Source organism: Pocillopora verrucosa, chromosome 3 (assembly GCF_036669915.1).
Source record: "Pocillopora verrucosa isolate sample1 chromosome 3, ASM3666991v2, whole genome shotgun sequence".
Lineage (NCBI taxonomy): Eukaryota > Metazoa > Cnidaria > Anthozoa > Scleractinia > Pocilloporidae > Pocillopora > Pocillopora verrucosa.
In genome coordinates, this window is record NC_089314.1 from 29735101 (window position 1) to 29758583 (window position 23483).

The following is a 23483-nucleotide window of genomic DNA, read 5'->3' on the forward strand; positions in this document are numbered from 1 at the left end:
TCCTATTTGGTTGTTCCTTTCACTTTTGATGGTTTTCTGGCTCACCAACAAATTTTTAGTAGTTTTTTTTCATGTTGAATATGGTTTTACCACTTGTAACAAACAATTCAAAATATTGGAATGATAACCCTCAACAAAAGAAAGCAGATGACGAGAAGAAAGGAGATTACATTAAAAAACTGTCACCACATTGGTCTAAACGTAATTTTATTGTAATTTACAACCATAATGAAAGTAAATCCAATACAATACTAGTAACAGTTAAGTGAACTTCAGTTTAATCTTTTTTGCCTTTTAATCCAAGCACAAGATAATACTGTATTACAGAGCTCATCAGTCTAGAGACCTGTCTTGGTTAACTAGACAGTGAAATCAAAATCCCAAAAACAAATTGATAAGTGGCAGGGTATTTACATTTGAAGGGGCTTTAAGTGATAGTATGGTGCTCCTCTCACTGTATTTTACTAGGATCTTGAATAACAATCATCAGGTATTCTTTATCTGGAATTAAAAATTGGAAGAAATCTTTAAGGTAATTAAAGAAAAGGGGGTAAGTTTGTCATAAAACTGTGGCATATTGTCAGTGGAAGAGTATAACTACAGGGTAATTTAACTTATTATCAACCGAGTTGATAATGTAAATTGGCCATGATTAAGAGTTTCGAAGCTGGCATTTTGAGTGTTAGCCATTCATCAAAGTGGACGAGGGATTCAACTCAGCTGATAATTAATTTTTTAATTACCTTTCAAGGTAATTACTGAGTTAACTTGAGTAGATTTAACACAAGATGTTGAAGCTAGCTTGTTTTACCACATGTTGATGGCATATGTACACAAATATACAACACTGATCAGAGAGATGTGAGGTGAGGTGATGTGCAAAGTAGAATTCACCTTAATAGCCAAAGAAAAATGAAATGTTCCCTTGTTTTGCAACGGTTACCAAAATGTAAGTTTTGCCTGGTTTGAAATGTGAGGTTTTTCAGCTTGGAAGGTCAAGCATCACAACCACACAGACTAAACCTCTGTGATTCCGTTTAATAACAGAACAAGTTGCAAAATTTTATTTTCTTATGATGCAGGAACATGCTCCTCCCTCCATATAACCTTGTTTTCAGCCCATGCCAGCAATTCTTAATCTAAGTACATTCTTACAAGGACCAGTTAGAGTGACATACAATGACCACACAACACCTATAGTACTGACAGCTGGATCATAGACACAGTAAAGTTAATTCATAACAAGGTTACTACACAAACATAATCTATTTCCCTTTTAGTATTTTCAGCAGTGTTATTTCAATGAAAGGTAGGAAAACTTACCAGGAGCAACCAGAATTTCATGCTTCTTCGAACGGACTCTCAGAAACATTAAGTCATTCTAAACATGAAAAATGAAAACATCAGTTCCTTGAAAATAAATGATTTGCCACAAACAGGACCAAGTAATAAGGAGTCACAACTAAATTTCTGTCCAAAAGTTACTTACCCATCAAGTGTGGTACGTTGGCACTATTTTAAAAAGTAAGTTTAGATGGATTTCAATCTTGTGCACCTTTCTTTTAAAACTTCAGTTGAGCAAACGAGATTTTAAATACTGTGCATCTTGGAGGAAGAGTCTCTAACTTAAATTGGCTTTCAGGAGCAAAAATGTCTGAAACCTGAAAGTTTTGAGATGAAAATAGGGATTTTGGATGATTTCTGATAAGAGAAAATTCACGAAGTACTCAATTTAAGTGAAACGATTTTAGTTTGAATTTTTGTACCAACAAATACAACAAGATTACTTTGTTCTGATAATGAAAATAATCCCAAATCTCTCTCAATTTAATCAGTTCCAAAACAGATAGAGACTTTGTTGGAAAATCACATAAACAGCATCATGGTAAAATTTCCGCACAGCCCCATGCCATTGTAAAACAAATCTGTTTTCCCAATGGCAATGTATTGTTTTTGTCATTGCTTTCTCTATCCAAGAACTGAATGCATAATGTAGTATGGGGCTATGCCGAAATTTTACCAGCATCATTAACACTACTAAGCTTGTGCTTCAACAGCTTCTTAAGCAAAAACTGTTCGCCACCCATAGTTGGCAAAGACTTTTAAACAACGCTTGACATACACGGCCACCATGCTGACAATGAAAAATAAGTTCCCTTTTGAAACATTTAGAAAATAACATAAAGACATTCCAGACCTGTGGATCGATATCTCGAACTGTATTCCTTGCCTTACTGGTCAATTGGTGAAATAAGCCAGCATATTGTACAGTTGTTGAGTTATCCATGGTCGTTCTTATAGGAATTCCTGCAGTGGAAAAATTAATGAAGAGTATTTGCATCTCAATTTAGAACTACCTTATAGGAAAACGCGTTCCTTCCTTGAGCACTTTCTGTGTTGTTAAAGAAGGTTTTCAACCATTTTCAGAATTTCGTACCTTCACTATTGACGACAATAATTCCAAGAACGCCTTTGTGGCTCTGGATTCTTTTCAGCGATTCCTCAACTTCAGACTATAAGAAAAGAGAAATTTTGTATTTTAAACGTAATCGTAAATAATCAAAACACGAAAAGTCAACTAAAATTCGCACCATTGTCGCTTTCCTATAGCTTGCACTTGTTTTTCGGAGACGTTGCCACGGAACAAAACCTGCTTTGCTTTATGGGTGATTTTATGAGCCCTCGCTTAACTGATCAGCTGTTTTTTCAATTAATAGATGCGCAATGTTCACAGGGTTCTGTTCTGCGTGCGACGAGGAGGACTGGAATCTAAAGAACTAAAAGCATTTCCGCTCCCCTTTGTTTTGGATATAATGATGTCGTCTTCTATGTTTTCTGATGTTTTGTTGGCGTCTTTTGCCACCAGCTGATCAATGAACCTGTGGGGATTATGTGCTTATAACGACGTTAAATTTTTTGAATGACATGAAGGAATGGAGCGATCAGAGCGGTAAGTTGTCGAAAACTGGGAAATTATATTACATTCATTTGCAAATTAGTAGAAATCAGCGCCACTCATGTAGATTTAGAAGTTGCCACTCTCTTACATAACGACAAGAATTGAGATAAACGTTGGAATATCAATTTTTTGGATAACATAAATCGTTTGTTTGCGTATATGAAACTTACGTTAGGCATATATGATGAGTGCTGTATTAATTACTTATTAAAGATCAATAGAGTGCCTAAGGAATGGATGATAGGCTAGATTTGGAAAATATTGAAAGGGCTCCTGCTGTTTTGTTATTTTGGGCTAAGATTGATGTTCCATTTCATAGACTGTGATTTATTTCCTAGCAGTAATATATTGATGTCAGTCTCAGCAGGTCTTAATCTAACTAATAACACTATTTTGATTTTGTCTTTAGCATAGCTGTTTTTTCTTAAATTGACTTGATCTTGACTCATTTAATACTAGCACACTAGTTTCACTCTGATTCTTAACCTTGCGATTGAAAGTAATTTAAGAAAAAAAGTTTTTGATTAATGAATTTAAGTTACCACAAGCATGCAACATACAGTAGTAGGTTTCGTACTTCTGCAGTCAGCCATAACCTGTTGAGAACAGACTCAGGTGCTGGAGGATGGGTATTCAGGGTTGTGAAAGTGATTTATTTTAAAGTCACCATTTTGTAATCTAAGATTTTAGGATCAGGTTCTGTAAACAAAAATATTGGTTGCCATATGAAAAAAGGATGCTGTTAAATTATTCAAAATATGATTCATAATAATTGTTATAATAATTTTAATAGTAGTGGCTCTGACATAATGCATTCTTAAGAGATGTGAACTGAAGTCATGGTAACAAATAGAATATTACTGAATAAATTGCATATTACTGAATAAATTGCATAAAATCAGACCTCTAAAACTGTTAAAATTACAAAATTACTATTTAATTTTTCTTGGTTTTCAATGACACAACCACAAGAGCACTAATCTCTGATTGATACAAGCTCAATTTTATAAGGTTTTACTCTTTCTGAAGTTAATCACTCTAAGAGTATGACACTCTAAGTGTTTTGAACTGATGTGGCTTTTACAGGAAGGCAAATTTTAATTCATTCAAAATTACTATCAAAGAGTCATTTTAATAAGCATTTTCTTTGTATCTGAATGTGAAGTCATTACCCATGAGCACCTATCGATGATATAGAAGAAAAAATTGATTTCCTTAGTTAGGGAAAGAGGTAATAATGTTTTCTCAGTGAAACACATCATAAAAATGAACAAGGGCAGGCACCACAAGAGAAAAAGACATTCCAAGAAATGTATGTTCCTAATTTGACATATCATAATCAATACAGATGTGTATTTTACAAAATGGGGGATAGTCTTCTGGTGAATCTATTTGTCTTCATATACCAGTGCATAGAAAAACTTGTAGTTAAAACCCTTTCAATGTTGGTTTATGAGGACCTAGTATTGTTATTTTGGCATGGTGATGTGCTTGTATTTGATAGCATATATTTTTATAATTTTTCAACAGATTGTTCAGAGGGTGATTATGATGAAGAAACAGAGCTGTTTGAACAGGAGACTGAGGAGTTTATGAAAGATTTTGTAGCAAAAATATTCCTAGAAGAGTATGTTGGAATACTGTAAATAGCAGTTGGTGGAATATTTTTTAAAGGCATTAGGATATAGTCCAAACAAATTAAAGGCTCAGGTTTTTATTGACCAGTTGTAGTTGAATTTTCTAGGCTGATTTTTATTATTTTATTCTCACATTGGCTAAATTTTTTCAAAAACAAAAACCTTTCATTTAATACAGTTTTTTGCTTTGCAGCCTCCTCTGATAATTATTTGTTGTTTCCTAGAAGCGTTATTTCTCAGGAGGACAAGCTCAAGTTTGGAATCCTTAATCAGGTAATAATACACATGAAAACATTATAGACGTCTGACTGACTGAAAACAAGTTCATTTTTCATGTAAGATGAATGCAAAGTTGTGACATGAGTACAAAGTACAAATAGCGTGCACACTTTCAAAATTTTGTTTATCTTACATTTTTTTCATGTAAATTATTTTTAAGAAACAACATGATGATTTTTCTTGCTATTTGGTGTAAGTAAAGCACCTGTACATTTTCCAAAGGCTGCAATTTGCACTTTCCCTATAGGCTTGTGCAGTTTTGTGGTCTTTGAAAAATTTACTCAAGACATGCATATTATCACCTAATTGCACTTGAAATCAATCACCCATACTAATTGTAATGTTGAGCCCAAATGTGATAAAGTGAAGGGGATTTTGGTGGTTGTGTGGTTGGCATTGTGAATTGTGGATCAAATATGTCTTGTTTTAAAGCAAGGCTGGGTCACCGAGTTTCAATTTCTAGGCAAAACATTTTACTCTCACAATACTCTCTGAACCCAGGAATAAAATGGTCACAGAAAGCTGTATGGAAGGCATGAGAAAATTTAGAAGTTTAGCCTCCAAAATTTAGCTGCTTCATGCTAGTGAAACTGGGATAAGTTCTGTTCGGGAAACCAGTTTGTTGTCTATATGCTTGTTGCTGATTTTGTCTTCTTTATTCAAAGAAATATTTCCAGTCTCATTGCATTTAGTTATTTGTATCAAAATTTTGCTTTTCTCATCAATTTTTTTGTGTTTTAAAATCTCTTTCTTATCTGCACAAACAAAAGTAACTGTATAAGCATGCAGTACTGATTACAAGCCATTTGATAGTTTGTTTTCTCTTCTACAGCATAGTGTGGGACGTCTTTCCTTTTCCAAACATGTTGACAACCAGGTAACGTAACTCTGTTGAAACATACTTCAATTTACATGATTAAACCTGACTTTTCCACAGTAAAGGGAATTAATATTTACCACACAAGTGAATAGTGCTTTTTTGTGCATGTTGATTGGCTAGTTTGAAGTGAATTGCAAGTGCTATTCACCTTTGAGCAACCATTTTTCTGTATACAATAAGAAATAAACTCATTTTTATGTTATATATGTAGCACACACTAAAACAGTTATGCACCTCAGTGTCAGTGAGAGTGGTGGATATTTACCTCCACTTAGGTGAATAATTCATAATTATTAACCTTGTTATTAACAAATTAGACCCCCCCCTTTGCAGTTATCCAATTTTGTTACTCCTATAATTACAGACTGAATAGGACTCCACTCAGTCCTATACCATTACTAATCAGTCACCTTGCTAAAGTGTTCTTTTTGCTTATTTGTCGATCAGTTCAAAGCTTAAATCAACATCCCTTCTCCCCTGGCATTTGAATTTTTGAAGATTGGCTTGTTTTATTTCCTGCCCCCCCCAGGAACCAAAATTGTTTTCGAATGCCTTCCCCAAGGGCTGGATTTGACTGCCAATTTTTTTGGAGAAGGCAAGATCAGTGACTGTGACTTTCTTGGTGACTTTTTTTTAGTTACTTTTTTTTGGATTAAGAAAAAAAAATCAAACTCTGTGTTAGCGTATATAGTAGCATGTTGCTTGCACCAATCACATTGCTGCATTAGGGTATGTATCTCACACCAATTAGATTGCCACATTAGGGTATGTATCTGACACCAATCATATCATAGCATTTTAACACTTTGCACCAATCACAGTGTTTGGGTATTGTTTTCTTATAAATGATGTCATGGATCACAGAGGTGTGCACAAAGAATGACATTAACTAGAAATTTTGGGCTCATTTGTTAAGTGTAATGGTTTATGACCTTTGCAAGAGCCTCATCGATTAAGATCAAGATTAATCAGGATATGGAAGGTACACATTTAAATTTTTAAGTTAGAATGTGTATTTTTCGGCTCCTTTACTCACAACTCACATGCCAAACAACTTACATTCCATCATGTACCATGATAACAATGTCCAAAGTCCAATCAGAACATACCTAATCATTGCATTACATGAACATCAGGTAATTTTATGTGCTTCAATTGTATTCCACCAATCAAATTCCATTTTGCTATATTAAACATTGCTCTATCACTTGTCATTTTCTGGTAAACAACCGACATTTTATCACATATTCTAACCATATTGTACAATCCCTCTGAAAAAAATTCACATGGAACTAAACGCTATTGGTATTGAGTTTTCCATGCAGTTCTCCTGCGTTTGACTTTTTCTATGAATTAAAGTCAGTTAAAACTATGTTGGACTTCACCCAATTGCATGTTAATTCCTTGTAAAACAACCTGCATTTTATCATGTATTTCACACATGCAGAGGGCAAAGTCCAGATAGGCAACAACCTATCAAGGAGCCCTCTTTCAAATATTATCCTTTTCTCTTGTTCAATGTATCTTCTCTTATTCGAAATTGCAATATGTTTTTGGTTAGGGTCTATTTGAGGTACAACAGAGTTTCAGTTTGTTTTTTGTCGTAAAATTATGCGTAATTTTTTTTTGAGGTAACTAACTGTAGAGGAATAATTTTGATTTTCTCTCTTTTGGAGGAACGGCAGTAAGCGTTGTCTCTTAGGCAACCGTTATTTGGTCTTGTCATGCAACACGCTCTCTCTCAAACGGGAAATAGATGGTGTTGTGTGAGGAGACCAAACAATGGCTCTGAAGGAGACAACAGTAAGCATGGCATGAGGCATTTCATTTTTACTTAAAAGTATTTAGACAATAGAAACAATAAATCACATAATATATGTGTGAGTTCAGATAAATTAGGTTTTTTTCTACCTTTCTAAGGTGTTGAAGCTTTTAATTGATTGGGGCATTACTTTAGAACAAAGTGGGTTTAAACTAGTCTTGATTTCTTTTTTTCTTTTTTTTCGTCAGAGAGTATATTGCAAGAGTGTGCCAGAAACCATCTTCTTCAGACTTGTACAGTACTTTGCAATTGTTTTATTTGAGTAAGTGGGACCTTTTTCCTCCCCTTTCCTTATTTATTTCATAAGGCAATTCTTCAGTTATCTTTAATACCTTGCCTAGTGATTGTATAGTTAGTAAATTTTCACTTATTAGGAGTTGAAATTATTCCAGGATTGCTCTCACTGGTTTTTTTTCACATCACTCTTTGATTGGTTTGAAACTTGCTCTGTTTTATCAGCCAATCAGATGCCAAACTGGAACCAATCATGTCTTGGACACTCACACTATCTAAGGTTTCAGGCCATCTGCAGTGATTTCTTTCACCTGGAGTTGTTTTTGTTTCCTTTTGATTGTTTTTTCCTTATCTGATTGGCCACTGAATTACTATAATAATTATAGTTAATTGAAGGGTTTTGATGAAATCCCTTAGGGTTTACTAAAGTCAGGGGACTGGAAAATTCATGTTTTTTTAAAACCATCTCTTTATGTGGTTTGGTTCCATGCATACATTTACCCATTCATTTACCCTTTAACTCCTAAGATCTGATTGTTAATTCTCCCCTCCAGCTGCTACACATTTCCTTGTAAATTAGTTTTGAGAACTTGATGTTAGATCAAGACAACAACTTCTACCTGATAAGTTTGAATATTCTCATTAGCTGTTTGCTGGATGATGAAAGGGTATTATAGGGAGAAGTTTCATGTTGATCACTTCTGGGAGTTGATGGGTTAATATTATATAATTATGCAATCATGAAAGTGGGTTTTTGTTTTGGAAACAATCATCTGAGATCAACTGAGTGGCAAAAACAATGAGCTTGAGGGATGTGCAACAGGCCATTTAGGATCATATGTAGTAACACCGTATCTAGCATCAGCTTAATGTGAACTGTTATTTTTTAGAAAATTCAGGAAACGCAGATGTTTATGTCATTAAGATGTAATACTAACCTTTTTCTTTGTGACACTGTTTGTGGACTTCTTTTCCTGAAAATAGGGTCATAAAAGTTAGCCTTGAGCATATAGTTTCGATGTAAATTTACTGGTGGCAAAAATTTCCGTTTTATCTTCTCATAAAATTTCCATACTCACCCCATTTGTGGTGCGAACTCCTCCTCTGGCAGTCTCCTATGAGAAGAAAAAATAAACAAAGAAACCAACATCAAAAACCAACATACTAGAAAATTTCGGCTGAAAAATACAGTACATTAGTATTCAGGCATTGTAAGATGAAAAGAAACATTGTTGACTTTAAGTTACAGTGGTCGCCACAAAATTGAGATGGAAACAGGTCTCAAAAAATGCTAAAATGAACTGACTTACAATTTCTCTTTAGTATTCCACATTTTTAGCGCACTTTACCCGATTGATGGTCGTAAAAACTTACACCAAAGTATACAAACGGCCAATCAGAACGAAGAAAAATATCTCAGGGGTATTTGTACATTTCTTTTTTCAGCGCTTATTACGGATGTGTAAGATCTTTCCTTAACATGCAAAGTGTATTTGAAAATACTAAAATTTTTTGTCTCTGGAAGGAAGTGTATGCTATTTAGAAGAGTGGCCAATTCTATTACAACTTCCAATGATTTTGATAATTTTCATCTAACATCTAAAATAGATTTAAGGTTAGCACAAAGAACTTACAGTTACACAAAATGCACTGGCGCTGGTCAGAAACTATACAATTGAGTGAATTTTGCTTCAAGCAAGAATAGGAATTTAAAGTTTAAAACAATTTTCAAAAAAGGCAAAATAATTACTATACTGTCGCTGTAAAGAAAACAGAACGAAAACCATAATTATGGTTCTGAGGTGTTTTATATCCGTTATCGAATCAATCATCTCGAACGATAAATGGATAAGTTTTCAGTTCAAACATTTGTTTTCGAAATATCGAACTAAATTTGTTAAAAGTAAACCAAATATGTCGAGGTTTGCGTTTGCTATTGCTTTTGTTTTTTTTTTTCAAAATTTTAGTTGGTCTACCTAGAGCAGTGACAGTTAAAAGATATTGTCACATAAACAATTTTAGAAACACTGAGTTGTAAATTTAAAGCCAATTCTTACTAGATCTTTAGGATCGCTGAGATAACCCAACGGACTTATCTTGTATTTTCCAAGCCCGTCATCTTTAAGCTGTATTTTATAATCCTGCTGTAATTCAACCGAAGTGTGCTGGTCGTCCATGTAGCCATCAGCTTTGCTTTCGCCTGATTCCTTTTTCTCTTGCCCGAGGCGATCGTAGATGTACAGATGCGAGGGTTTTAATTTTCCTAAGTGGCTCATTCTTGTTGGTTTCGATAACCCCACTAGTATTCAATCCTAGAGCCAAGCTGCATATTTTTCTCCGTTAAGAAAAAATTAATTTTTAATTAACAATCTCTTAATGACGCCAATTAGTGCAGCGTTTGTTTGGTAGTTCACAGTTTTATGGGTGACAGTTGACGCACGAATGATTTTTCTAGTAAACTTCCAAAACTGAATAGAATTTAAAAAGAAACTCTCGTGCTTTTAAGTTTATCTCCACCATGCTTATTTTACTCACCAGTTCCATGCCTCTTATTATTTTTTCCCTTTTATCCCAATTTTTATCTGAAAGAAGAGAGGATTTCTATTACATAATTAATGAATTCGCACTTCGTAGAATATTGCGCTCGAACGTAGATTTCACTAAATGATTACAACATAATTATTTTGTATCTGAAGTGGTAAAAGTATTACATTCGTGTTAGGTTAATAAAATCCATTGTAGACGAGTTGTGAATGATACAAAAAATACGATTATCATTTTCCTTCCTTTTCAAAATCAGATGCAATGTGTACTCGGCTACATTTCAATACATCGTGATAATTGATAGTCGTGTAACATGCACTTATGAAAGGTTTAGTTAACAGCCATATTTCTCACCTTTCAACAAACTTATCGTTTAAATATCTGTCGTAAAATTGAAAAAACTTCCGGAAACAACAAATTGTACAGATTTGTACAGATTGTTATTGAAATGAAACGTAGTATACATTCGTTTTCATTGAGGAGCTGCTTTTGTTTCAGTCATTGATAAATAATTCAAGCATGATAACATCTTATGTCTTGTTGGGAATGAATTAGAATTGATTGATCTTCAAATAACCTGATTGTAGGTGTCTTCCTGTTTCAATTGTGTTGAGCGAATGTACTTCTCTTTTATTTAATATTCCGCATTCATTGGGCATCCGCGAGTTTTTGAAATCGAGGACTCTTAGAAAGGGAGAAGAAATAAACATAAAGATTTTTTTTAAGTGGCAACGTATTGAGAACTTCTTTTCTGACTGGAGACACCATAATAACTTGGTCAGAATAGTCCATAATGATTCATTTGATCTGATAGTACCCGAAGGGCGAAGAACTCGTTTGTAAGCCGATCAGCAGGAATTTTGTGGGAGAAAAACTTGAAAAGAGAAAAATACTCGGAGCTAGATAAGTTGTTGTTGATGTAGATAACACAGTAAGGTTATATGAACCGCTAACAAGGAACTGAAACCACATGTGATTATACGACAGGCGACTGGTACATAGGAAAGGAAATAATATGCAGTGACTCAGTTCTTGGTATTACTTAGTGTAGTAACTGCTAATTTTTGGACATCAGCACTATTCAGCCTGTGTTAAGCTGGCCACCACAGGGCTGTTGTCAGTGGCTGCATAATCAGTAACCACTCGATATGGAGTGCGCTTGTGTTACAGGTCTCACTGTAGCTTTTATAGTGTCGAGAATTTATGAGATTATGTGGATTCCAACTTTATAACCGAACCGAGGTGTCAGTAACAAAAGCGTAAAATGCAAGACAAAGAACTTTTCCTTATTTGTGTTCACACTTACAGTAAAGCGAAAAAATTGAAAACTTTGAGGGCAATGAAGGAGTGACATACTGAATTTGTCAAGATTGAGAGGCGCGGGAGGTCACGGGAAGTGAGTGCTTTCCAGTCTTCTATCGGTTTTATATCACATATTACAGTATTGATGAAGGAAAAGAGGTGGAGTCCAGAAAACGTGCTGCCAGCATTAGCGTAATTCTGTTACGTCACCTTTGGGTTATGTCACCCACTCATATGAAAACATTAAACTGGTTTTTTTTTTTTTTTTTACGGGAACAGTTGTAGGATGAGATCACTTACTGAAGGGAAATTGAACTAATATGCGGTTCACCGTCACGCCGAACGTGCGGAGATCTATTTTATTAAGCGAGGATTTACAAGCAGTCTGTGGGATTGAACTCTTGTAACGTTTATTTTCTCTTCAGATGTAACCAAGCTGACGATTTTGAGCCAGCCAAGATTTTAATGAACATGTGTTTTACATTTTTCCTTCAAATTAACAAAGGTAAGTCGCAATTTAGAACATTTTTTAAGGTTTTCGTACACCGTTCTTCTTTCGGCCCACCCTCATCTCGTCCTCCCCTCCCCTCCCCCCCCTGTTTTCAAAGAATGTCTGAATCCGCCACTCACACGTTTGCAATGTACTGTCTTCACTCACTTTCTTTGTATAGTTTCTTTAATAACACGACTTAAATTTTTGTTTGTTCGTTTTTTATTTAATTTACAGATGGAAAGGAAGTAATGAAGCAGTTTATTGTTCCATACCTCAGAGATCAACCGATTTGGTGAGAAGATTCTTGCATGACACGAAATCCTTTTTTTGTCGATGCAAACCTTCATTTTTTTTGTAATGGGGGGGGTCTTTATTTATTATTTTTTTAGCCCTAGATAAGTTGATTTTAATATTCGGTACAAGTAGGTTGACATAAAGAACACAGCGTGGTAACAAGAATCGAACTATTGAGCCCGGATTTTTATATATAGCGCCGGAAATTTCTGGTGATCCTCCAAAAACTTAAAGGAGTAGTGTAACATTAGTTTGGGTTGGTTTGACATGGAAGAGATTACGTGGATTGCATATGAAAAACTTAGATAATTTTAAGCTGAATTTTCGCAATGCAGCTTCTCCGAACTACCTCCTCTTCGTACCTTACCAGCTTTTTGCGACGCACGAAACGATTCAAACGACAAATTTAGAAAACTCTCTGATTTTCTAGGAGAACAAGGAAAATTAGTCGAAGCCACAGCGGACTTTTTTGTAATTCTTCCCCCATGTCGATAGAATTGCGCGTTGATTGTAGACATCACGCTAGGACTGCGAGTATTAAGTTGTGTTTTGTTTTGATTTTGTTTTTGTTTTGGTTTTCTTCCTCAATTTAGGAAGTCACTTCGGTTCTGGAACGCAGCTTTTTTCGATGCCGTACATGGAGAACGAGAAGTTTCTGCCATAACAAGGTTTGACCCGTGACATTGTTATGTCGTGCTGCCTTGTTTGTAAACACGCTCACTATCGGCGTTATTTGACTTTTTCTCTCTTTCGTCCATGATGTGACGCTCAATTTGACCTTCTTTTGGACCAAAACAAACTTTATGGTTTAACTTCCTGGCTCACAGGCGGCCCAAGCTCCAGCTGTGAGATGATCATCTTACGCAATAACGGTCATGGCGGAATAAGAGTTTGTATAGGAATATTTACAAGCGCTCTAAGGAATAAAAAAATACGTCAAATTCTCAAAAAAAATACCTCGCCTCGCTTCCACAGCGTATTGCTTGTTATCTGACCGCTTACTTTGATGAAAAGAGCCCATTTGAGCGAGTTGTTCATTTTGAGGTTTTCAACGTACATAAGAAAAGCCCGTTATGTACTTTGAAAACCTCGAAATGAACAACTCGCTCAAATGGGCTCTTTTCATCAAAGTAAGCGGTCAGATAACAAGCAATACGCTGTGGAAGCGAGGTGAGGTATTTTTTTCGAGAATTTGACGTATTTTTTTTTATTCCTGAGGGCGGTCGTAAATATGCCCATACAAACTCTTATAATTCCGCCATGACCGTTATTGCGTAAGATGATCATCTCACAGCTGGAGCTTGGGCCGCCTGTGCCTGGCTGAACTAAATGGGGAAAACAAACTCTCCTAGAACTCGCATGACTTTTAAGATGTCAGAAATCCATCTCTAATTTCTGAATATGGATCTTGACCCGAACTAACAAAATAGTTTCCCATGAAATTTCTTTTAACTTGTCTATATAATTTCCATTTTGAAAAATGAAATGTAACTTCAAACTTCAGTTTTAATCCACCATATTAGACTATACTAATGACCCTACGATTATTGCCCCTCGCTAGGTAAACAATGAATGTTAGTTTATCAAGGCTGGTTTTATTTACTGAACAATCAACGTCGAGTACTTTAACTGGCCAATCAGTTTAGTCGTAAGCTAACACAGAAAGGAAAAATTTTCCGCAACAACTACTGATTCCCTTATCCTTTTTTACCTTTTAGTGATACGTGGCAGAGTTGGACTGTACAAGAACAAAGTGAATACAAAGAATGTGACAAGAACAGCGTATTTGGTAAATTAGGGTCAGTATCTAGAAAGAGAAGGGGAAACAGAGGATAAATTGCCTAGGAAAACAGACACAAAAATATGTTAAATCAAACTGAAAATTACGAGAATAAATGTGCTTTCCTTTCAACTAAAGATCTTTCCAATCTTTATATCTATCTTTAGGACGTTTCTCAATAACATGAAGGCATTTGGTCTCGGAAACGACATATGCAAGGAATTTCTTCAGAAAATGAGTACAATTGGAGACTTGAGTGAAGGTAAGCCGACCTCATCAGAAACGCTGGGGCGAGTAGTATGAAATCGAGGCAGGTTTTGATTGTGTGCTGCTCCTTCCTTATTATGGGATAGGCGCTCACTTGGTACATGTCGAGGATAACATGGACTGCTGGCAACTGGTAAAATGACTCTTTCATTACATTTAATAACACATCTAATGAACCTTACAGGACGACCTTAAATTACCGACAGAACGAAACCAAGCGAGCCGTGCGGCCAATAACAACACGGACTGACCAATCGTAACATCAAACAGCCGTTAACTTGATTCGAATGATAACCTTTTTTCATTGTGTTCTTTTACAGAACAAATTGTGCTTTTGGAGAATAGCATGGCTGCGGCTGGTGTTGACGAGCGCTCGCGGTAACTAATCAGTTGCATGATAAGGGAACCCAGAAGAACGCAGTTTTTCTTAATACCCGCTCACTGCATTCGGGACATCAGCAGCACTCGAGATCATTTTGGTACTTAAAGTATCTACAAAGCCATGTATCAACATCTGTAATATTATCCTATAAAAATTATTTCTTTGCTTACCCACTCGACTAGTTTTGCTCGGAAACTTTTAAGTGCCCTTTACTGAAGGTTGACGATTCAGAGAGCGAATTACTCCTTAGACAGTTTATTGTGGTTAACATTTCTGGTCTATAACAGAACATTTACCTCTAATACATGTTTTGACACAGTTCTTAGGAACTTTTAACTTGTAAACATCTCTTGGGCATATTAATTAATTTCTGCGAACGGGAGATCTTTAAAACTAACATGAAAGGACGACGATACACATTGATTTTCAGTTTGACGAACTTCTGCGAAAAAAACCCTCTATGATGTTTTCATTTTTATGAGATAAAAGTTGTTTCTTTGTATCCCACTTTTTGATAATGACAGGTGGAAAAGTTCCGGGATTCCAAACAACGTCCCATGAAAGTTAAAAAAAGGCTGTAAAAGTCACAGTGAATTTTATTTAATCTGCAAAGTGGATTTTGTTACGGTGAATTGTACTGGTTTCGAATGTAATTTGATAACTGAAGCAGTCCTTATCTTTATAAACAAGGCCTAGGCGTTTCCAATACATATTTAAAATTTAAAATTATTTATCGCACAGAAAATGGGATTTGGGTATCCTTAAATTAAATTCAACTTCTTTCGTTTCAACGGAAGACAATTAACGAATTATCTTATTGTAAATGTTATGGCAAGATATTTTAAAAGTTTGTTGTTAAATTATTTAGTTTTCTAAGTACCGTGCTAACAGTGGTCTGTATATGAAGGGTTTTAACCACGCCATTTTAAATGGTAATAAATGACATTTCTTAAATTCCCCTTCTCTGGTCATGGTGTTTATTTCATCAGCAGTTTGTTGTACAGTCATTTTATTATCTCCATTTGTTATTGGTTACAATGGAAAATAACTTGACGCACAAAAAGTGATCGCGTGTTTCATAGCCCTGTGATACCACAATAGATAGTCCTTTAACTACCCTACCGCTGCTGCTGCTGCTTCAGTAACATTTATGATTCCACAATGATGTCATTTCTAGATCTTCAATTAAGGTCGCATTAGTGAGCAAAATATGAGGGAATAAAGACAGAAAATGAAGCAACGATGGATGTAAAAACGTCTCGAAACTAGTTTCTAAGGCGTCAATCAATTCCCAATTGATTCAATCAAATTGAAAACAGTTTTCTAGCTTTCTTTTATATATACGTCATTTGCACGCGCGCCTCATGGACAGATAGAGAGAGATTGTGAAACGTAATACTCTCACCAGAAGAGAAAAGCCAAACTGGAAGGAATAGTAAATCCTCCAAGCGGTGACTCGTCTGAAAATTGAACCATACTGTCACAATATCTGAAGTGAGTCATCGAGACATCAGGGCGACGAAGATCTGTTGCTGCGAAAATCTTATACCTTGTAATTTTATGTTTGAAGTTAAAAAGAAATCAAGGGTAAGAGGGAAGATGGGAGCGATCTATACTTTGACCTAATTCCCCACACTAAAATAACACTATTCCGTATATGCAGTCTTAAAAGCTATCTAAATAAAGCTATATATTGGACTCTGGGGACCCATCTTCCGCAGTGGTCAGAGGTGTAGTTTCTTTTTGGTCCTCGGGTTCTTCTGAGAGCCTTCCTTTTTGGCTCTTGTCAGGATTCTCTGCCAAAACGTGCGCATTTTCTCCGTTTGCTTTGTTTGAGTCCTGGGCACTGTAGAGATAAAATTTACATTATACCATTTAGTAATACATAGTAGTAAGAGGATTTACACCGTGTGTCAGCCTTTTTTAAACCCTTTCTTAAGGACAATAATAAACTAAGAGATAACAAACAAGTCTTAGCATGGAGAAAATTAAATTTGATTTCAAATGCCTCTGTCACTTTCTCAGGCTGTGCCTGTTGCCGCCAGTGCGTGATGCTTCGTACCTATTGCATGGGAAAGAGATGAGTGGAGGTCGTGGCTTTCCCATCCAAATAAATCCGTAGTTCTCTTTAGAAGTTTCTATTTCCTGCACCGTCTCGAACATGTTGGACAGAAGAGTTTCGGGCAGCCACAGGGACATCAAGGCGGCGATAATGGTAAGAATACCCAGTATAACCAGAGGCAAAGTCACAGACACACCAGGCAACTGAGCCTACAAGCCCACAAAAACACAATCAAATGAGTTACGATGTCAACGCAGATTGGAAACGATAAAGAAACTAGAATATTCGTGGCTTTCTTTGATTCGCAATTTTGAATGTTATGATAATACGCGAAAACAAACCCTTTGTTGAGAGAGTTACCATGAGGCTCAAACCTCAGGCAAGTTGAAGCGCAAACTTTCTGCTTCAAATCTTCAGCGTAAACCTGCTGAATACGACAGACTCCTTTTCACTTATCTTACCCCTCGAAATGGGACGATGTACAATCTCAAAATAACTGTTACCATGAGTAAGGAGCGACTGACCAGATTGAAAAGTGAATTTCCCTTAGGTTTGTTAAAAATTTCTTCACACCAGCAAATACAATTTATAAAGTGTTTGGTTTTTGCAGCGAAGTGTGATTGACAGTACGCAATGTACGGGCTCGAACGACCAAATTCGAGCCATGAAAAGACTATGAATATTTCTTGGGGAAAAATTTATTCTGCCATGTTTCTTTTATTTCCGATGGTGCAACTCACCAGTGCAATGATGAAAGGAACAACCATGCCTCCGATACGAGAAAAAGTCGAGCAAGTACCAAGAGCCATATTCCTACAAAAGAATATTAATTATTTGGATGCTACTGCCAGTGAAACGTTCTGACGTAAGACAAAAGGATTCTTGGCGTTGCAACGAAAGATGCGAGATATTACCACCTGCTTTTTTAAGAATGAAGGTTTGAAACTGCTTTCGAGAACATCAAAAGCGCTTCAGATATCATCGGAAATCTTCGAGCAGTTGACGTTTATCATTCGTGATTATGGTTCAGATTACCTGATGGTCGTGGGGTACAATTCACTACTGTACAAGTATACGTTCGAGAACGAGGCTGATCCAAAGAATCGTCCAATCAGCGCCAATGCCGTTATTAAACCTTTCAGATCTATGTGGAAAAAAGGCACCATGCTATTTAGCTTTATTCCAGTATTTCTTAATTACAATTTCTTGTTTAAACTGTCCGTTATCACTAGACTGTACTGTGTTTCGATCTAGTTACATTTGGAGAGCTGGATCGAGAGGAAAAGTCATGTCATCTACCAGGAGCAATGGGCTCCTGCATCTACTTATCAGATGAATTTTTTCAGTGAATGTATCCAGTTTATTTCGTACACAGGAGACTAAAACAACTTAAACAGATGTCCCTCTTGCGACTTCTCTCTTAAGTTCTTATATTTCCTACTGGAGAAACAAGTTTGACCATATAAAAACCAATTACAATGAGTTTTGTCACCAACCTTCCGGAACAAGAAGTACGAACAGACACGAAAGACCGCTGATCATCATGAACACGCAATGCGGAATACGGCGACCAAACCTGAGAGACGGAAATACAAACTGAGAATATTATCACGGGGGAACGTAAATAGGTAGCTGCTACCCCAAAGAAAAGAAAGACGCAGGTCATCTCAGGGGAGGGGAGTGCGCACCCTCTGCATCCCTCCTCTTGATCCACTCCAGAATAAACTAAAAAAATTAAAGCTGTCAAGTGCTTACTGTTTGAACACAATCCATGCCATGGGAGTGTGTGGTAAATCACTCACAAACATCAGAAAAATGTTTAGGTACATATTACCAGCCAAGCTTGGGACATACAGCATAATTCCGTAAAATATCATGCTCAGAACAAGCCTAAAAAACAAAACGTAAAAGATCAACTTTGGTTAAGAAAATTGATTGTATATTACTCAGAATGGAAGTTGCTATCGAATGAAATGAGTATGTTTAAAGAACGAACCAGTTATAACAAAGAATCACAGTTCTTCTTCTCAATCTTGGTGTGCGCACGAGATTAAGAGGTGACCGCTTGACCTCAGACGCGACTCTCTTCGAAGCCGCTTTGCATTCCTTCAACATGGACATGATGGTCTCCGAATCAACAGTCACGGAGTTCTTGTCAGCGTACTTCATAAGAATGGCATGAGCAGATTCTAAACGACTACGAGCAACCAGCCATCTTAAAGACTCCGGAAATACGCTGCAAAGGAAATGTTGAGATAAGATTTGAAAACAATAGGGCCATTGAACGCGGACAAAATAATGACTGTTGTCATTGCTTTTCAGTGTTACGAAATTCTCGCTAGATGGAAAGTTAATGCCAAAGTTATTCTGTTTCTGGTTTATGTTGTGATTGGAGCGTAGCAGGAAGAGGTGGCGGGGCTGGGGGGATGTCAGAGACTCCCTCACCTTTTGTTAAAAACGCGTGAATCCGGAGAATTTACATGGCATACAAATCTCTTCCAGTTCTTAACGTTCCATTTGGCCGTCCTTCCGGCAGCGTGAACACGAGCCCGCTGATACACGAGTTAAAGCAGCGGGCAGCGGTAAAATCTCGAACCCGGGCATCTCGATCCAAGTCTAGCGCGCAAACTACCAAACCAACCCCTCTCTCACCTTCTTTGGCTCTGAGTGGTTTTTTTCAATCGACATTTATTTTTTCTTCTGTATCAAAATCCATTTTTGACTCTATTGGTGACTTCGTATTTGGTTCTATTTACACACCCACCTCCATAAAAGATAGAAGAGGCCCGCTGGAATACTACCGATCAATAGCACTTGTCTCCAGTCTCTAACCAAGTAGGCAGTCATGACCGTGATACAAGCGCCTATGACCCAGAAGACATCCTGCACTTTTCCAGCCAGAGTGCGATAGCTGCACCCTACCAGCTCCAAAATGTAAACATAGTGCCCCACAAACAGACCGGTTATAGCAGCACCCGCGCAGAAGCGGAGGAAAGTAAAAAATGACAAACAGTCCGCAAAACCTGACGCCAGGCTAAAACTCAGCTAAAATAAGAAAAATGAAAGGTCGCAGTAAGAGGTGAAGTGTGACAGAATATCACATTTTGCGACCGAGATAAGAAGTCAAAATAGGAAAATGTAATTTAAATCTCCCAAACAGCAGCAACTGGAAGATTCAACTTTGAATACCTTTCTTGACTGAGCAGCAAGTGACCAGATATTAATTTCTCTTCGACCAAAAATAAGAACCTTGGTTAGTTTCAGCTAGCTTGCAGTACCCGTGTAATTTTGATTTTCAATTTACAACTTGATAATCGGCCTACATTTTAGAACGACTTACTCTGTTAATTCAGAGTGTAATGCACACATACATTACAGGCTCTAAAGACTGGCCTTGGCCCTTAAAGATATCGCATAGGTTCTTTATTGACTCACGCGCTATGTGCAGACCAGAAAACTAGACTCACCGCTAAAGCACTGCATAAAAAAAGACAGAACCTCCTTCCGAAGAAGTCTGATATCACGCCAAAGAAGATAGATCCTGCCATCATACCAGCTACAAATAACGACTGAACCAAGGCAGCAATATTTTTCTTGTCACAAATCAGATTCCACTGGAAAAAAATGTAATGCTTGCATTATTATTGTATGATAAAAACCTCGGCTTTTATGGTTTTATAAACTTGGTGAACCTTACTGGTACATGACGGGAGTACCCAAGGACTATGCGAGTGTCTTTATTCTCCCCAGGCCTCTCTATAATCAGCGCTTCAGCAGAAGCGTTTTTTACACCCGCGGGAAAGTTTGAGGCCTTTAGCAACGCGAGTCCACGAGAAGTCTCCCCGACTCGTTTAAAGTCTTCGAGGGCCTGCTCTTAGGCTACTGTCGTTTATGCTGATCACGATATGCACATCTATCCGCGTCTGTTTCAGTGCTTGAGACGCCTAAACGACGTACGTCTATTGGGAGGACTACACGCTTCTCTCCCCTTCCCCCAGTGATCAATTTGCAAGAACTGAAGGTTAACCCTCCTATCGAAACTTACCTCAGTCACAGTGCTTGTAAAGGATTTGTCGAAAGCATAAGTGGTACAGTTGTCACAACACTTGCTTTCCTCGCAAGTGACGTTGGGTGTCACGCAATGAAACTTTGGTGTACCAGTGGCGAACACTAGCGAGGCTATTTGAATGGCGCTGGGGACTATCACAAGGAAGCATGATGAAAAATACAAAAACTTCTGCCATAAACCAAATTCCCCAACATAACGTAAGATGTCGTCAATACGGTGGGTCTCGAAGTCTTTTTCTTTGGCCATTCTGTCAAATAGTTGGGTGAAAAAAGGAAAAAAAAAATTCAAAATGTAGTTTTCGACGAAGGCTAATTTTCTCTCCTACACTATGAAGGATACACTGGAGGGAAAACTTTCGCTAATTAAATCACAGAAGAAGAATTATTAGGTTAGTTTGTTCGCTTTGGTTTAAAATGTCTACTAAAAAGGCTAATTTGGAATTTTTTACCTATTCCTAACAAAAGGCACCAATAATCAAAACCTTGAACTCCCTAGGATCACCCTCAGGAAATAATTCGAGACCAGCAAAAATATTTCAAAAAGAAGACAAATGGTGGAAAAATTGAACAAACAAATAATAGGCGAGACAGTAACAAATATAAATTTAATTTTTGCGAGGCCATTGCTTTTTAAGACATTACATGCGCGTTTTAACCCCTTTTTTGTCTTGGAAAATAATGGCCGTTTCATGATAATACGTTCTTAGTTCCTTTCATTTATTCTCTAGCCGATAAAGATCTCTAAAAATCCCTTTTTCTTTAGTTTATAATCAGTCCAATAAAAAAAGTTACCCTGATTCTTTTAACGGAAATAAATATGGAAATGACTAAACTAAAAAAAAAAAACAAACAAACAAACAAAGAGTAACAATGATGACAAATGTAAGTTCGTGTTTTCCTCTTCCAGTGGCTAAAATTAACAACGGTATTTTAAATGGGTCACATATTGATCCATTTGAGCAATTTTACAGCAGAATGCAAATATTTTGAAAAATTACAGCAATATGAGCTGGAATAGAGATCCAAGGAAAACATTAAGGGTGGATGGTAAATGACGATCTTGGCTTGACGAAAAAATTTTAAAAAAAGAATGGTCATAAAGAATAATCTCTTCGAAAGTTCACCGAAGCTCTAATCCAACTAACGACCAACATTTGTTATGAATGAAATAACCGAACTGATGATAGAATCAGGCGTGAGGTCAAGATGACTGGAAATCAGCCACATTTCTTTTCGTTTGTTTTGGTAGAAACGAGATCGAAGACAATAAAAACACTCTGAAAGGAAAGAGATCGTCTAAATAGAACACTATTTTTCTTTCAAGGATTGATTTCAGCCAAAAGAATACACCGAAGTCCTTGAGTTTTTGCTAGAACGTACAGAACGGCTCGGGTAAACCGAGCAAGCAAGTCAGTTCTTTGTCGCTTACTCGGTTGGCAAATTAGAACAAAGAATTCCCTGTATCCAGCACATTCATTCCGGGTGGAATATGTAAGACAAAGATAACTTTTCTTAGACGCCATGGCAATAACATATGCTACCTGAAGAATACTTACTTTCTTCAATTAGTTTAGACCTGATGCAGTTATGGTATAAGATGTCTCCGAAAGGCAGACCATGAACACCTATGGATATTATTACTTTTGAACATAGTACGATGACACGTATGTCGTGTTCACTTAGATGTCGAATTACTAGGGCATTTTTCTATAATAATAACCGCACGCAAATCGGGAGATGTTAAAAACCCTCTCTTTATTTAGTGGTGTAGTTTCTCGCTATTTTTTAAATCAAAGAATACAAGTGTTACCTAAGAAACATTAAAAATTAGATTGCGTTCTTTCTATACTATTTCGGTGGAATTCGCAGTTTTCGTGCTTTTTCTGGTCGAAAATTAATGCCACCTACCAACCAACGTATCCACGTCTAGATTTTGTTGAACTGTGAACATTTCGCACAAATCTAGCAGAAACGAACTGTTCAAGTAAGTTAAATATTACCTGTGTTTGTGGACCAAGACTAACGTGCACCTTGAACTGCACAATAGCAGCTAAATAGTTTGAAATACTCACGGACATTTTAGTCCATCACAGTTATGATTATTTCTTCTTACCTTAGAAGTTACTTGTTGATGCTATTGCACAAAAGAGTTCTCACTGCTTTCAGCGAAGCTCGTGAAAAAGGGTTTAGAGAAGCAAAACGTTATTGCCGCAATAAATGCCTCTTGTTATTTTGGATTTTTTTTTTCTACGTGATGTTTATTTGACCCAAAGTGACAATAGTAATCAGACACAGGTGCTGACAGACGATCAGCATGTGAATCGTAACACAAAGGTGCAAACACGATTGACGGGTAACTTTGTAGAAAAGAAAATGGTGGCGCGCGCAACAGGGATTTGTCGATGAGAACAATCGTTTCCGTTTTCTTTTAGCAAAGTGAGACTTACACGAAAGCGAAGGGCGAAGGGGTGCAAAAAATT

General features: G+C 36.7%; 3 protein-coding genes across 4 annotated transcripts; 1 reads left to right on the forward strand and 2 right to left on the reverse strand.

The window, feature by feature from the left end:
• Positions 1 to 190: 190 nt before the first annotated feature.
• Positions 191 to 10102, reverse strand: LOC131786591 (uncharacterized). The gene is made up of 7 exons (XM_059103650.2): positions 9869 to 10102; positions 8891 to 8926; positions 8750 to 8785; positions 2438 to 2513; positions 2198 to 2307; positions 1324 to 1381; positions 191 to 501 (listed from the first exon to the last, which is right to left on the reverse strand). Exons 1-7 carry the CDS (start codon positions 10085 to 10087, stop codon positions 452 to 454), a joined length of 585 nt encoding a protein of 194 aa, XP_058959633.1. The 5' UTR covers positions 10088 to 10102; the 3' UTR covers positions 191 to 451.
• LOC131786590 (uncharacterized protein KIAA0513-like) lies at positions 2775 to 15827 on the forward strand. Of its 2 annotated transcripts, none has more exons than XM_066163185.1 (11): positions 2775 to 2950; positions 4490 to 4586; positions 4821 to 4869; positions 5708 to 5752; positions 7766 to 7839; positions 12083 to 12162; positions 12385 to 12442; positions 13038 to 13112; positions 14163 to 14243; positions 14392 to 14486; positions 14812 to 15827. In XM_066163185.1, the coding sequence occupies exons 1-11, from the start codon at positions 2926 to 2928 to the stop codon at positions 14871 to 14873; spliced, it is 741 nt and encodes a 246-aa protein (XP_066019282.1). In that variant the 5' UTR covers positions 2775 to 2925; the 3' UTR covers positions 14874 to 15827. The 2 variants fall into 2 exon arrangements, with proteins under 2 accessions (XP_066019282.1, XP_058959631.2); XM_059103648.2 differs by lacking the exon at positions 2775 to 2950 and adding an exon at positions 4141 to 4271.
• LOC131786588 (organic cation transporter protein) lies at positions 15619 to 23249 on the reverse strand. Its single transcript, XM_059103645.2, has 11 exons — positions 23117 to 23249; positions 20981 to 21251; positions 20403 to 20549; positions 19700 to 19980; positions 18932 to 19171; positions 18691 to 18825; positions 18432 to 18511; positions 17971 to 18079; positions 17676 to 17748; positions 16936 to 17144; positions 15619 to 16719 (listed from the first exon to the last, which is right to left on the reverse strand). Exons 2-11 carry the CDS (start codon positions 21248 to 21250, stop codon positions 16560 to 16562), a joined length of 1704 nt encoding a protein of 567 aa, XP_058959628.2. The 5' UTR covers position 21251; positions 23117 to 23249; the 3' UTR covers positions 15619 to 16559.
• Positions 23250 to 23483: the final 234 nt, after the last annotated feature.

Excerpts from the sequence above, each read along its gene's own strand:
- LOC131786588 (XM_059103645.2), bottom strand. The coding sequence starts at position 21,250 with ATGGCCAAAGAAAAAGACTTCGAGACCCACCGTATTGACGACATCTTA. Across the intron at positions 18,080-18,431 it reads CGTACTTCTTGTTCCGGAAG|ATCTGAAAGGTTTAATAACG; the intron begins GTTGGTGACAAA and ends TTTTCCACATAG. Across the intron at positions 17,145-17,675 it reads TTCCTTTCATCATTGCACTG|GCTCAGTTGCCTGGTGTGTC; the intron begins GTGAGTTGCACC and ends GTGGGCTTGTAG.
- LOC131786591 (XM_059103650.2), bottom strand. The coding sequence starts at position 10,087 with ATGAGCCACTTAGGAAAATTAAAACCCTCGCATCTGTACATCTACGAT. Across the intron at positions 2,308-2,437 it reads TATTGTCGTCAATAGTGAAG|GAATTCCTATAAGAACGACC; the intron begins GTACGAAATTCT and ends TTTCCACTGCAG. Across the intron at positions 502-1,323 it reads TGAAATTCTGGTTGCTCCTG|ATAAAGAATACCTGATGATT; the intron begins GTAAGTTTTCCT and ends TTTTAATTCCAG.
- LOC131786590 (XM_059103648.2), top strand. The coding sequence starts at position 4,226 with ATGAACAAGGGCAGGCACCACAAGAGAAAAAGACATTCCAAGAAAT. Across the intron at positions 12,163-12,384 it reads TTTCCTTCAAATTAACAAAG|ATGGAAAGGAAGTAATGAAG; the intron begins GTAAGTCGCAAT and ends TTTAATTTACAG. Across the intron at positions 14,487-14,811 it reads AATTGGAGACTTGAGTGAAG|AACAAATTGTGCTTTTGGAG; the intron begins GTAAGCCGACCT and ends GTTCTTTTACAG.